The sequence below is a fragment of the Muntiacus reevesi genome, chromosome 2 (genome assembly GCF_963930625.1).
Source record: "Muntiacus reevesi chromosome 2, mMunRee1.1, whole genome shotgun sequence".
Classification (NCBI taxonomy): Eukaryota; Metazoa; Chordata; class Mammalia; order Artiodactyla; family Cervidae; genus Muntiacus; species Muntiacus reevesi.
Window position 1 is genome coordinate 203,416,687 of NC_089250.1, and position 15,805 is coordinate 203,432,491.

Genomic DNA, 15,805 nt, shown 5'->3' on the forward strand with positions numbered 1-15,805 from the left:
TCTTCAGGGGATATTCCCAACCCAGGGATTGAACCCAGGTCTCCCGCATTGCGGGCAGCTTCTTTATCAGCTGAGTCACAAGGGAAGCCCAAGAATACTGGAGTAGGTAGCCTATCCCTTCTCCAGTGGATCTTCCCAACCCAGGAATTGAACCAGAGTCTCCTGCACTGCAGGCGGATTCCTTACCAACTGAGCTATCAGGGAAGCCCCTAGAGTAGGTGGCTGTTCCCTTCTCCAGGGAACCTTCCTGACCCAGGGATTGAACCTGAGTCTCCTGCATTGGCAGGCAGATTCTTTATCACTGAGCCACCAGGGAAGCCCTCTGTCATCTATACAATAGAGATAATAAATGTATTCACCTCCTAGGGTTGTTGTGGGAATTAAATACATTAGTAGCTGCCAAGCCCTTAGATCAAGGGTTAGCACATGAAAAGTACACATGTAAGTAGTTGTGATGACAATGATTCACTCACCCGGAAATGTGAACCCATGAACGTTCACTTGTATCTTTACTGTAGGGAAAAGACTCAGACCTGCTGATACATGGCGACTTGGGCTTGACCTCAGTGGCAGAGAAGCAACTGGGGAGCTGGGTGGGGGTAAGGAGCCAGAGGGTACCACGCCATCTGGCGGGCCATTGCCCTCAGCTCCCAACAACTGTTGTCAGACAGGAACACAGACCCCATGTCAACGGATTTTTCAGTTTTTCAAAAGAATCCAGAACTCAGGATTTATGCATGTGAAATCTGCCCAGTTTTAAATGTTAGCTGGAAAAAAAATTGTTTTTTGGAGACCAGACAAATGTATATGGGCTGGTTTCAGCCAGTAAGTGACTTTGAATGTAGTCTGATCACTGTCATTTAACAGATGTGGAGGCCATGGCATGCGGGGAGGGCGGGGGCGGTTAAGAACCCCTGATGGGGAGCCCAGGAGTGGGAGAACAAGACCCAGATCTCTTTCAGTCCATTGCTTCTACCCCCAGGACAAAGCCTTTCTCCCCATGAGCCTGCACAGTGGGAGTTCTGCCTCCTGCTTCCATTGGGATGGAGATTTCATTTTATTTATTATTATTTTTTTTTCCAGTGGGTTTTGTCATACATTGATATGAATCAGCCATAGAGTTACACGTATTCCCCATCCCAATCCCCCCTCCCACCTCCCTCTCTAACCGACTCCTCTGGGTCTTCCCTGTGCACCAGGCCCGAGCACTTGACTCCTGCATCCCACCTGGGCTGGTGATCTGTTTCACCATAGATAATATACATGCTGTTCTTTCGAAACATCCCACCCTCACCTTCTCCCACAGAGTTCAAAAGTCTGTTCTGTACTTCTGTGTCTCTTTTTCTGTTTTGCATATAGGGTTATCGTTACCATCTTTCTAAATTCCATATATATGTGTTAGTATGCTGTAATGTTCTTTATCTTTCTGGCTTACTTCACTCTGTATAATGGGCTCCAGTTTCATCCATCTCATTAGAACTGATTTAAATGAATTCTTTTTAACGGCTGAGTAATATTCCATGGTGTATATGTACCACAGCTTCCTTATCCATTCGTCTGCTGATGGGCATCTAGGCTGCTTCCATGTCCTGGCTATTATAAACAGTGCTGCGATGAACATTGGGGTGCTCGTGTCTCTTTCAGATCTGCTTTCCTCGGTGTGTATGCCCAAGAGTGGGATTGCTGGGTCATATGGCAGTTCTATTTCCAGTTTTTTAAGAAAGGAGATTTCATTTTAACCATGCAGAGGGGAACCATAAAAACCAGTGCTGAGAATTTGCACTCTCCTCTCCTTCTCTTCAAGGGTTTCCCTGGTGGCTCAGTGATAAAGAATCTGCCTACCAGTGCAGGAGACTTGCAGGAGATGTAGGTTCAATCTCTAGGTCAGGAATATGCCCTGGAGAAGGAAGTGGCCACCCACTCCAGTGTTCTTGACTGGGAAATCCCAAATCCCAGAGCAGGCTACAGTCTGTGGGGTTGCAAAAGAGTTAGACACACCTTAGCAACAAACAACAACTCCTCCTCTTCCTGTCGGTGCTCACCTGTTGTTCAGTCGCTCAGTCGTGTCTGACTCTTTGTGACCCCATGGACTGCAGCACGCCAGGCTCCCCTGTCCTTCACTGTCTCCCAGAGTTTGCTCACACTCATCCTGGAGTTGACCTAAAGGGGTTTGAATTCTGGAACTCCTCTTCCCAGCCTCGTGGTCTCAGCCAGGGGTGGGGGTAGGGGGTGGGGGATAGTTACTTCATCTCAGTACCTAGATTCTTAAATTGTAAAATGGAGATTAATAGTAGGATCTTCCCATAGGGCTGTTGCAAGAACCAAGTGAATTCATTTCTAAAGCCCTTAGAACGGTTCCCAGCACTTAATGAGCTCTCAGTAAAATTAGCTGTCAGGAGGATTGCATCTTTTTCCTTAGGAATTTGGGGATCTTCTGCACAGTCTCATGTCTTCCAAGATACTATTAGTTTGGAGAGGGGGTGAAAATACCCAAAGGACACTTTAATTTGGATGCACACACACACATACAGGTATTTTCACAAATGCAGGGGCCTCACTTGTATTTCCTGGGGAACTGGAATGGGAGGAGGGGGAGTGTGGTGTGGGAATAAGTTTGGAAGCTCGTATGATGGATACAGAGGTAGACCAAGTCCATCTTAGCCTAGGAAGCATGTCTCACAGAAACCACCGATTAGATTACAGATGTGTGGCATTTACTTATCTTCACTATTTCAAATGAAAAAAAAAATCAATATTTTTCAATTATCTCCAATGGTGTATTAAACTTACTTTGTCATATTTCATTTCGCAGTCCTGGAAAGAGCAAGGGGAAAGGGTCAAGAAAACACATTGTAAGAGAAGATGAAGTCTTTATAGCAGTTCGTAATCATGCCTCCTGCCTTTCCATTCAGATATTTGATCATTCACTCATTCATCGATTTCAGAAATGTATCCCTAAGCCTACTCCAGTCTAGGCACTGTTCCAGGTGTGGGTAATACAGTAATTTAAAAAAAGAGCCAGACAGCAGTCTCTGATCTCACAGAGCTGATATCTAGTAAGGCAGGCAAACCACATCATCAAAAAAGAGATCAGATAAGTGCTGTGCAGAAGATCAAAGTCAGGAGAACCGGGCGCTAGTCCTTTCTGAGCAAGGGATTCCCTTTAGGCTGAGATCTGATTGACAAGAAGACCTAGGGGATAAGGACAAAGGCCCCAAGGCAGGAAGGGACCCTGAATCCAGGGAGGAGAAGACTGGGGGGCCACAGAGGTGTGAACATAAGGGAGGGAGGAGGGAAATGTACAAAGTGAAACCCACCAGAGGACAGTCAAGCAGGGGAATGATGAGGTCTTATTTTTAGACGGCTGCCTGGGGTGGGGTGGGGGGAAGCCAGGAATAGCAGAGGCTGGAGATCTACCAGGTGGCTGTTGATGAGATAACGGAGCTCACAAAGGGATGATGGAGAGGAAGGGGCAGATTGAGGATATGTTTGTGTACCAGAGATCACCAGAACTCCCTGAGATCCACAAACAGCTGTTTCTGGCGTAGGAAACTAAGTACGTATTATGTGCAGGACACTTCTTTTCTGTATTTGTTTGTTCTTTTTTAATTGGCTGCCTCAGGTCCCAGTTGTGGCACATGGGCTAAGTTCCTGCTCTTGGGCTTAGTTACTCTGCAGCACGTGGGAGCCTTAGCTCCCCAACCAGGGGTCGAACCTGAGACCCCTGCATTGCAAGGCAAATGTTTAGCCACTGGAGCTCCGGGGAAGTCCCTCACATGTACTACCTTAATCTTAAACTGGACGGAAGTGGAGTCAGAACTATTAGGACTCCCAAACAGGTAATGAGTGGCTGACCCGGACCCCAGCCTCTTAGCCGTCGCACAGCATCCTCCCCAGGCTCTCATCTGATTACGAAGCCCAGCCTCAATATGCACGGCTAAGCATTTCTAAACCAAGCAAATGAGTGGAACCGTGTGCAGGTTATAAATAACCATTTCTAGCTGCCAGCTGCTGTTTAGGTTTGGAAAGGAAAAGAGGATCTTAGCATGACTTGTTTATCTCAGGTAATTTGGCAGTAAACTGGGCCCTGGGAATTTCAGTTCTACAGAAAATGCAAAGGAAGAGTGACAGGGATATTGTTTCGGATGTTCAGAAAACAGGATGGAACTCGAAGGACCAGAACCAGCCTGGAGGTGCACAAGTAGAATTTGAAGAGAAAAGTGTGTCTCGGAGCCAATGTTTGTTTACTTGACTCCCAAACAGTCATGCTCTTTGTCTAATAGATTTTAGTTATTGTGATGAGATTTCCTTAAAGAGGTCTCTCCCCACCCACATGCACAAGAAAGTGTCCATGACACAGAGATGAGGAAATAGGGAGGAGTGATTTTCCCATCTTCTGCCTAGCTGTCTATTAGGTTGGAAACTAGAGGCTTCTTCTTCTTTTTTTAAGTCTTTATTGAATTTGTTACAATATTGTTTCCGTATTAGGTTTTGTGTTTTTTGGCCATGAGATATGTGGGATCTTAGTTCCCTAACCAGGGATCAAACCCACACCACTTGCCCTGGCAGGTGAAGTTTTAACCACTGGACCACCCGGGAAGTCCCAAGAGGCCTCTTTTGCCGGGCCTGTCCAGAGCACTGACATTTTTTTAATTGCTTGTCAACATTTAAAAATTAGAAGCTTTTTCACAAAACTGTGCTCCTCTGGAAGAATCTCACCCGACAAAACAGCGCAAATTCCTGCCTGAAACCAGCAGCTGGAGACAAACCGTGATTCCTCATTAGGCTGGGCAGGGGCTCAGCCCAGTCCCCACCCTGCCATTTTCCTCTGTCACACATGTCTCTGCAGAGGCTGTAGGTAGAAGCCAGGATCAAGGTTCAGGAAGCTGGGATGGGGCTGAAGGCCAGTGGGGCTGGGGCACTCCCATTCCTGGAGTTGAAGAAGGACAAGCAGGCAGACTGCCAGGTGTAGTGAGCACTGGATTAGCAGCTAGGCTGACAGGTTGCTAACCGAAGTTCTTTCTCTTTGTTGCTCTGTGACCCTGGGCAAGTTACCTTGCTTCTCTGAGCTTCGTGGCTTTGCTGTTGCATATGACAGTGATGGTGGTTTAGTTGCTAAAGTCATATTTGACTCTTTGGCAACCCCATGGACTGTAGCCCACCAGGCTCCTCTGTCCGTGGGATTTCCCAGGCAAGAATCCTGGAGGGGGTTGCCGTTCTCTTCTCTAGGGGATCTTCTCACCCAGGGATCGAACCCGGGCCTTCTACATTGCAGGCGGATTCTTAAGAGATTGAGCCACCAGGGAAGCCTGTTGTGGACGATAGGGAGTTCCAAGAACTGTCACCTGGGGAGGAACCCCTAGTGGCAGGTGCCCAGTAAATATTGGAAATCATGAGTCCCAGACAGCCCATCTGGACAGGTTGTAATCTTCCTTTCCTTTTTTCTTTTTCCTTTCTCACCTTGTCTAGCCATTTTATTTAAAAACAAAACAAAAAACTTTACCCTCAAATAAACAAGCAGGTCACCACCAGCCTACTGGCTTAGTTTAGAACTTCTTTCAGTGTCCAGAAACCATATTCTGTCCTTATTTTATTCTTATCTCTAACACATTACAAACTGATGTCTTGAAAGAGGCAGTTTAGCGACTTCCCTGGTCCAGTGGTTTAAGACTTCAAGCTTCCACTGCAGAGGGGAGTGGAAGGTGGGGACGGGCTTGATCCCTGGTTGGGGAACTAAGATCCCGTGCTGCAGCCAAAAGAAAAAGGCAGTTTGTCCTCTGATTATGTTTTCTTTCAAGCAAGTTACTGGATCCCAAGGTCCATGGAGGCTTACTTTTTTTCTCTCCCTTGCACCTTGGATGGGAATGTCAACAGCATTTTTCACTATAATTTAAAAAAATCTGAACCAGACCTTTTGGACGTTTAATATTTTAAGTCTATTTTAGTTTCTTTTTTTTTTTTTTTAGAGTCCAAAATACTTTTTTGTTGTTGTTGTTGCTTTCCATGTATCATGTTTTCTGGGCTTCCCTGGTGGTTCAGATGGTAAAGAGTCCACCTGCAATGAGGGAGACCTGGGTTCGATCCCTGGATAGGGAAGATCCCCTGGAGGAGGGAATAGCTACCCACTGCAGTATTCTGGCCTGGAGAATTCCATAGTCAGAGGAGCCTGTCAGGCTACAGTCCATGGGATCGAAGAGTCGAACACAACGGAGTGACTTTCACATATATCGTATTTTCTGACATACTAGTTAAATTACTTTATGCCAATTCCAATCATAGTGTGGTTTCCTTTGTTTCTTGCTTTTTAATTTTTTTTTTTTTTGGAGGTTAGTTGTTTTACATGGTTGTGTTAGCTTCTGCTGTACACCAAAGTATTTTAGTTTCCTGAATAGGAAATATATCCATCTAAATCCTTCAAAAATGAAACCAATATAAAAAGTTTACATTGAGCAGTGGCTCTCGTGCATATGCTTTCCAGGTGGTTCTTGGTATAAATAGAACCGAATACAGCCTTATTTTCTCTCTTTCACAGAGAAAAGAATCATATAATGTCAAGTTTCTGCCCCTCGAGTTTTTCACTGAACATATGGCCATCTTATCAGCTTGCCATTCTCTCACCCAGCATTCCATTCCCTTGTGTGGATCCACCATATTTATTCAGCCAGTCCCCCGCTGTGATAGACCTATAGGTCACTTCTCATATTTTCCATTGCAAATTACAATGCAGTGAATACCTCGCGCATGCATTTGTTTCCTGTTTGTAGAGGTATTTCTTCCCGGTTGATTCCTAGAAATGATATTGCTAGCTTAAAGGGATACTGCCAAAAGCCTTTCTGAAGATGTTGCCAAAATCCCCTCCACAGAGCCTGTATCATTTTATACTTCTCCCAACAGTACTCTCAAAGGCCTACTTCCCAGCTCTTGTCAGCAGTATATTGTCACATCTCTGGATTTTTGCCAGCCCAATGATTGAGATGAAGTGGCATCTCAGTGGGATATTTGCCATTTAAATGAAATGACATAGATACATAAAACAGAACAGGATGAGCCCTCGTATTTGGACAGCAGAAGAAATAAACTTCTTCAGGGAGCGAACCCAGGTCTTCTACTTGGCAGGCGGATGCTGGATGCTTTACCACTGGGCCACATGGAGAGCCCTCCTATATGGTTTGTTTATATATCATCAATGGCTATTTTCACCCTCCAATGGCAGAGTTGAGTAGTTGCACCAGAGACCTTAAAACTGCATGACTTTATGACCTATACATTTTTAAAAAAAATTTATTCTCTGGCCCCTTATAGAGAAAGTCTATTGACTCCTGACCTGGAGGAGTGGATGTGAGAATACAGGAGATGAAGCTGGTACATAGAACCTGGCCCTTAGTAGGTGTCCTGTCTAGAACATTTAACCTTCATATTGGTGCCCGGTTTGTGCCCTGACCTCTGACAAGTTCCTCCTACCCCAAGACAGAAAAATAGAGGGAAATAATTACAATAGTTATAACTTAGGGACTTACCTGGTGGTCCAGTGGCTAAGACTCCATACCTCCCAAAGCAGGGGGAGCTGCATTCCATCCCTGGTCAGGGAAATAGATTCCGCCTGCTGCAACTAGAGATCCCACGTGCCGTAACTAAGATCAGAAATCCCACGTGTCACAACTAAGATGTGGCACAGCCAAATAAATAAATAAAAATGAATATGTTAAATAAAAAAAAAGCATAGATCATAAAAAATTTAAAATAGTTTAATTAGAAATATCGTAAAGTTATATTTTGCATATGTCTTTTATCACATACCATGCATTTCCAAATGCACCAAATATTACACATGCGCATAGGTCTACATCAGTGGGTATAAAATCTTGTGCCCTGGAGACTGTTCTTTACGAGACATTTAAGGCTCTTTTTCAAGGGGAATTTTGACACCGATTTTCCCATGCCTGCTGACTTCAGAATCTAACATCCAAGGAAAATACAACTTCCTTCTAAATGGCAGCAATGAACATTATTATCTGCATCTAGAGCAAAGTAAAACTGAAGTGTCAGAATCTTCCAATCATTGAAAATTAATCCTAAGTGCAGATACAATCTTTCTGAAACCCTACATGGGAGAATGGTGTTATATTTACAACAATTCAATCCACTCATTTTTTTTTTTTCTTTTCCCCAGGTCCACATCTGTCTTCTAAAGTGAGGTGCACATGTAGTATTTACATTTGGCCTTATTTATTGTTTTCTGGCTGCAGCTAGCAGGTCACCTTGCAAAATGAGGAGGAACAGCCCCTTCATTTTGCAAGCAGCATATATTGAGGTTAATGTCACCTTCTTCCCCCCTCCCTGAGTCGTCATAGGGATAAAATGAGATCTTGGAAGGAAGCTACTCAGAGGAGCTAAGTGCAGTAGACAGGAGACAGGCACCATGTGATCTGGTTCCTTCTGTCTGTGGGGAGAAGGAGCTGTCTTCCCACTGAGCTACCTGGAGAGGAGAGGGGCTCAGTGATGTGAGGACAGAGGCGTTTGATAACAAACGTGCATAATTAGAGTGAATTATCTTCACTGGAAAATAAGCAAATTATTTTCCAATGTAATGAATAAAGAAGCTTCTAATTAACTCCAATAGAGAAATTCACTTGCAAATTTCAGTGGTTAAGCTCTCTGTTCTTTGCATTAATATTTTCTTTTTATGGCCCACCCTAATTTTCTTTATTGCTCTTTATTGGTATCACAGAATTTTAGAGGTGGAAAGCAAACTCATTAGGTGATTCAGCCTACTTCTCATTAAAAAAAAAAAAAAATTGAAAGAAAATAAGGCCCAGAGAGAACCTGTTGGATCCTGTGAGTTATCTAAGATCTCATAACTTGTCAGTGATCCACTGAACTGGATCCTCATGCATGTGTGTGACCAGCACGTGAAGGACCTCCGCTGGATTCTGGGGTCTGCTGTGTTCACCCTAAACTAGCTCTGTTTCTCTCCTGCTCTGTCCCCTTCCAACTCCCGGCTCCTCATTGCATGGCCTACTACCTGATATGTCCTCCTCTCTGGTCCACCTTAGGGCCAACCCAGAGGCCCTCAACCAACAGCCAGAGCAGGTGTGCACAAGGGTTTGGAGGCGCCATCCACCCTAACTCCTGCCCAGAGCATTAGGAATCAGAAGTCAGATTAAAATCGACATGACAACCTGAATCACCTGATCCCTAGATCCCGGGCTATTTTTTTTTTTACATCAATAAACTTTATTTTATGGAGCAGGTTTAGGTTCATAGGGAAATTGAGTGCAAAGTACACAGTGTTTTCGTCTACCCCCGTCCACACATGTAAAGCCTCCCCCGCTATGGGCATCCAGCATCAAGTGGTATCCTTTCTGGGCTTTTCTAAAAAAAGTAATTAATTAATTTTATTTTTGGCTGTGCTGGGCTTTTTCCAGTTGCAGTGTGTGGGTTTCTCCTTGCAGTGGCTTCTCCTGTTGCGGAACATGGGCTCTAGAGCTTGCAGGCTTCAGATGTTTCAGCTCAAGGCCTTAGTTGCCCCAAGACATGTGAAATTTTACCAGACCAGGGATTGAACCCATGTCCCCTGCATTAGCAGTTGGATTCTCAATCACTGGACCACCAGGGAAGTCCTTTTCTGGGCTCTTTTTCATCTTTAAAACCCTAGGTTCTTTATCTTAAGATTCCCCACCCACCCCCCCCCCCCCCACTTAAAAAAAAAGCAAACATACATGAAGAGCCTAATTAAAGTAGGTGTCTGTGAAACACAAAGGCATGCATGCTGTGGGTGTCAGATCCATTCACTCTGTCTTGTCATTCTCTGTTAATCTGTCCCTAAAGCCAGTGACTGGTGGCTGGTCACACGTGAAGGTAGCCTTGCTCCGGCCCTCTCTCTTCTCTCTCTCTCAGAATCAATTTCAAATGTTAGGGGCTGGGATTCTCATTGGCTGTGATTGGGTCAAGGGCCCATACCAAATTCAGGGTATGGGGTCATGTACAGTCATGGTTGCCACAGGAGCACCCTGGGGATCAAGAGGAAGAAAAGAGAGAAGGGAGCAGTCTAGGGTGTCATCATGAGCTGAGCAGATACCTCCAAAGGTATCTGCTATACCATGATACTGTATTACCCAGGGTCTCCTACAAATAGCTACTACCTCTTTTCTACATTCTCTTCTGTATTGACCCAAAGTTTGGCCAATGCCAGAGGTTCATCTTTGCATCTTTGCTTTTTCCCTTATCCTTTTTTGGAAAGAGCCTCATCCCTCATCAACTGAGCTTTTTTACCAGCTATGAGCAGCTCTCTGCGTCTTACTCACATGTGAACCCACTGGAAGTGACCACATGCAAAGATAAACATCTGGGACTTACCTAGCAGTCCATGGCTAAGACTTCATGCTCCCAGTTCAAGGAGCTTGGGTTCAATCCCCTCGTCAGGGAACGAGATCCCATGTGCCACAACTAAGACCCGGCACAGCCAAATTAATTAAAAAAAGAAAGTCTTTCCTTTCTGACTCTGTCCACCTCTCCTGCCGCTCAATAAGTCATCACTCAGCCTTTTTGTTCCCACCTTCAGAGTGCTCCTGGTTAATGGAACATGTGGTTGTGACATTCTCACAGATAGCCACCCGAGAGTGAAGCTGGACAGTTTGTGAGACACACTGACAAGGTGCAGTGAGACTCCCATCTTATGTTCTGAAACCAAAGCGATTCATTAATTTTCCATCAAGGACTCCTTTCATAATGGCCGGCTCCATCAAAGTTGTAAAAACTGCATTTGGAGTAGCATATTTAAACATCCTGATGTCGCTCTGTGAAATGTATGCATACCTTCAATGTTAGTCTTCTAGTTTTCTGAGAAAAGCAACAATTCTCTCTGAAATTGCCCCATTATATGAAATGGGGGTGATTACTGCTAATTCATATTTGCACTAGCACCTATGTGGCGAGATCGGAGGTTTGGCGCTGCATATTGGCACGCACTCATCAAAGGTTATGTGTATGCGCATGGTGGAAGGCACTTTATGTAATTCCAAACAATTTAATAAAAATGTAATTCGACTGGGAAAAACTACAGTCTGTTGGCCCTTGCAAAGTGCAGATAATGTTCTAGATTAAAGAGCGGAGGCTTTGTTCATTATAGTCAAATAATGTGAGTGTGTGAATTACCATTTCATTGCCGTTAGTCTATTTCAAGAGTATGCCATTTTCCCATTATCATAATAGGCTACATTTTCTTAAAATCATTTGATTGTGATTGGTCCCATCTATTCAGTTTTGCAAATAAAAAGCTTTTTTGGTGATAAGCTCGCTGTCTTAAAACAGCCTCAATCTCTGGTTCTGCTTTTGAACTGCTACAGGTCAGACTCTGCGGAAGGCCGAGAGAAGCCGGTCCTGCTCTCGGGAGAAAAAGGAGGTAAATGAGCCACTGATGAGGGATGGTGGGAGGCAACTGAATTTAAAAAGATCTGAGGGAATGGGCTGGTGATTTAAGGATCCCTGAATCTCCTTTTCTGAGTCTCTAGCTTGAATCCCTGACCCAATGATAGTTGGCAACTGGAGTTATCAACCCAGTGTCACTAATAATAACCTCTTACTGAATGTATCAGTCAGTTATGGCTGTGAAACAAGTCACCCAGATTTTAGTGACTTGAAACAACTATGGATTTGGTTCACGATTCTGAGGATCAGCCATTGGGGCTCAGCTTCCCCTGAAGGTTCTGCTGATGGGCCAGGCCTTACTGACCGCAGCTGGGCTTTATTTATGCATTGGCCATTAACAGCTGTGTCACCCTGGGGCTGTCTGAGCATCAGTTATGGTGCTTTAATTCTCCTCCAATGTCCTCCCCTCCTCCCGTAAGCTAGCACAGGTTTGTTCACTTAGGGGTTCAAAGGTTCAAGAGTATGAGAGTGGAAGACCCAGAAACTTCTGAGCCCTAGGCTCAGCACTTGAACAGTGTTACTCCCGCTACTTTCTATTTTTTAAAGCAGATCACAAGGTCAACACAGATTCAAGGGGAATGGGGAAATAGTCCCCATTTCTTCATGGGAAGAGCTGCAAAACATTGAAATATACCACCTACTTGAAACTAACCATTCTTGAAATTTTTTTTTTTTTTTTTTTTGAAATTGACTACGCTGAACCCACTGGCACTGTGCTAGACACCAGGGCTAAGACTAAGGGAAGGATGAGAGACAGTCCTTGATTTAGGGTATGCATAGCGTCATTGGAAGGGATGCGCCACGAGATCATCACAATACAGTGTGAAAGTACAGTCCCGGGCGGGAAGGACAAAGGGTGGGATTTCAACACAGAAAAGGGATCACCTACCTTTGCCAGTGGTATCAAAAAAGGCTGATGTAAACGTTAACTCTTGAGAGTGAGTAGTTTTCCAGGCCAGATAAACAGCATGGTCAAAGGGAGAAAGATACGAACAAGGAAAGTTGCAAGGTCATTGTGCCTGAGGGGGGAAGTGGCAGGTAGGACTCCTGAATGAGTGGAGGGCCCTTTGATGGAGTCCCAAGCCTGTGAAAGTTTACATTTGAGTCTTATTTAGTGGCTGATGGGAGCGGGGGTCTGAAGTCTTAGGTGCTCATCACCTATATCGACCAATCCTGAAATTCATCAACACTTCAGTACTCACACTCTTGACTGTAAACAGACCTTATTCCAGAGACAGAAGGAAACTTCTCAGGCTCAGATGTATCCAGGAGTTTAAACGGCCATAGGACCTGATTGTTCTCTCTGTAGCTCGTGGTGCTGCTGCTTCTGTGATGGCCTCGCCCCAGCCAGCTCTGAGGAGGCGGGTCGGGTTGGGCCTGCAAAGGGCCCTGTGTTCTTGGCTGTGACTCTCATCCTCTCTCCTATTACCTCCTCTCTCAGTTGTAGTCAGAACAGCCAGCATGACTTTCCTTCTCCTATAATCGACCTGCCTGGGATGAGGACTGGGAGATAACTGAGGAGCTTGGATGCTAAGAAGACTGCAATGTCAGCCCGCAGGGGGCACTCCAGCGGCTGAACTAGGGTGGATAATTGGGAGAGTCCTTTTGAATATACAGAGTAGAAATACTTTAGGTCGGGGTTCCCCAACCCCCAGGCCGTGGACCAGAACCAGTCCATGGCCCGTTAGGAACCAAGCTGTTCAGCAAGAGGGCAGCAGGTGAGCAAGTGAAGCTTCCTCTGTATTTGCAGCTGCTCCCCATCACTCTCGTTACCGCCTGAGCTCCACCTCCTGTCAATCAGCAATGGCATTAGATTCTCATGGGAGTTTGAACCCTACTGTGAAATGCCCATGCAAGGGATCTAGGGACCTTATCAGAATCATCCCAAAGCCATCCCTCCCCCCCATCCCCACTGCTCCCCCCATGCCACCCTGATCTGCAGAAAAATTGAAAGCAAAAGTGTTAATCCCTCTGTCATGTCTGACTCTTTTCAACCCTATGGACATTAGCCCATCAGGCTCCTCTGTCCTCAGGATTTCCCAGGCAGTGGGTTGCTGTTTCCTCCACCAGGGGATCTTCCCAACCCAGGGTTCCAACCTGGAGTCTCCTGCATTGCAGGCAGATTCTTCATTGTCCACAAAATCGACCCCTGCTGCCAAAAAGGTTGGGGACCACTGTTGCTTTAGGTGGTTTTTTTCATGTTGCTCTTAAAATTCACGATTGATTCACTGAAAGAAAATATTTGCAGTTGTTTCATCTGGGCAATAGATTATGGAAGTGGTTCCCCCCCCCCCAACCCCTTGTGTTTTATGTATTGATTTTTATCATGAGGAATAAAGCAAAACCTAAAAATCAAAAGAGAAAAAAGCAGATGTGCCTGTCTCCATAAAGATCCTTCCAGAAAGAAGCCTCAGGGTGGACAAGCCAGAATGGGGGTGAGCACTGGCCTGCAGGCCCCTGATCTCCCCCAATTAAATGACCAAGAGCGAGTACCAGTCCTCTAAGGCCAGGAATGAATTGTTTAAACCTGAGGCCTTTAGTTGCATAATGATAGCATCTTATTTATCCACATTACAAAATTCACTGGAAAATGATGGAGCAAGGCAGCCGGTAACCAGCAGAGACACTTTTCCCCTCCCCTCCTCTCTCTCCTTGGCAACAGGACTCCCCTAATTGCCGCTTTCCTGGCTACTCCCATCATGCCATCCTCGGAGAGTGTTTCACATCACTCCTCTGAAAAATGCTTGAAGTGAGGGAAAACAGAGAACGGGGTTGTTTATCACAACATCCAAGTTCAGTCCTGAAAGATGTTTAAAATGGTTTCAGGCCCTCTGAAACAGAGAGCGCTGACTTTCTTAACACGACTTTTGTTTGGTTAGAAAAACAAGAGAAAGAAACTAATAGCAAGCTGCCAGGACGCTCATCCTGTGCGTTATAACGTGCCTTTCCACCCACCTCCTGTTTCCGCATCCCTGCCCACGTTGTCTGTGAAGTCCACACTTCCTGACTCTGTGTGCCTTACACAGGATGCCAGCTACAGAGGAAGCTTTGTCCCCATGAAAGGCAAGGGAAAGACAAGCTGGTGAGAACAAGCAGACAGGGTCCTGCGTCATGTTCTTGGGGGCAGGGCATACAGGACGGCACACACCTGGGCAGGTGGATGGGCAGTTGTATCCTGAGTGGGGACTGTACCATCCTGCATGGGCCAGCACTGCAAAGGGAGTTCTCAGTGAGCTTGCCAGGCCACTCTCAGCTCCAGAGTTGTGTCTTATTTGGCCCATACCCTGTGACAATCTTTTAAAATTAAGCGTTGTTCTTTAGTCTCTTAAGTTGTGTCTGACTCTTTTGCAGCCCTATGGACTGTAGCCCGCCAGGCTCCTCTGTCCATGGGATTTCCCAGGCCAGAATACTGGAGTGGGTAGACATGTCCTTCTCCAGGGGATTTTCCCCACCCAGTGATCGAACCTGTGTCTCCTGCTTTGGCAGGCAGATTCTTTACCACTGAGCCACCTGGGAAGCCCAAAATTAGGTGATCACATTCAAAAATTGAGAGATTTCACCAAAAAAATGCAGACTTCTGGCTTCTCTGCAAAATGGAGAGTGGCAACATGGAGTCCTTCCTTATTCCTATAAGGCAACAATGGCCATTTAAAAAAAAATTTTAGAGCTTTCCTGGTGGCTAAGTGGTAAATAATCTGCCTGCCAATGCAGGAGATATGGGTTCAATTTCCGATCCAGGAAGATCCCACATGCCCTGGAACAACTAAGCCCATGTGCTACAACTATTGAGACTGTACTCTAGAGCCTGGGAACTGCAACTACTGAAGCCCTTGTGGCCTAGAGTCTGTGCTCTGCAACAATAGAAGCCACTGCAATGAGAAGCCCACAAACTGCATCTGCAGAGTAGCCCTTGCTCGATGCAACTAGAGAAAAGCCGGCACAGCAAGGAAGACCCAGCACAGCCAAAAATAAGTAAATAAATAAAATGTATATGTGTGTGTGTATATATATATGTTTGGTATGCCAGGTCTTAGTTGCAGCACGTGTGTTCTAGTTTCCTAACCAGGGATCAAACCCGGACCTCTTGCATTGGGAACTCAGAATCTTAGCCACTGGACCCCTAGGGAAGTCCCTGGGTAATGACTTTTGAGGAAGACGTGTCCTCTTATAATGGGATGCTCCCTGCCGCGCCCCTGACACCTGCGTGACTGCAAGCAGGTATCAGAGCCAGGCCTTGGGCTGGATGCTGGATGTCAGCAGTTCCCAAATGTCACAGCATGTTTGTATCACTTGGGAGCTTTTAAATAACCTGATGCTAGGAAGGATTGAAGGCAGAAGGAGAAGAGGGAAGCAGAGGATGAGATGGTTAGATAACATC

The 15,805-nt window shown here is 45.5% G+C and overlaps 1 protein-coding gene across 1 annotated transcript in view; it reads left to right on the forward strand.

The window, feature by feature from the left end:
* Positions 1-15,805, forward strand: part of KATNIP (katanin interacting protein) — a 228,755-nt gene that overhangs the window by 9,678 nt on the left and 203,272 nt on the right. Inside the window, exon 2 of the mRNA XM_065924545.1 lies at positions 11,346-11,401. Coding sequence (XP_065780617.1) covers positions 11,346-11,401 — 56 coding nt within the window. The remainder of the gene's footprint in view (positions 1-11,345; positions 11,402-15,805) is intronic.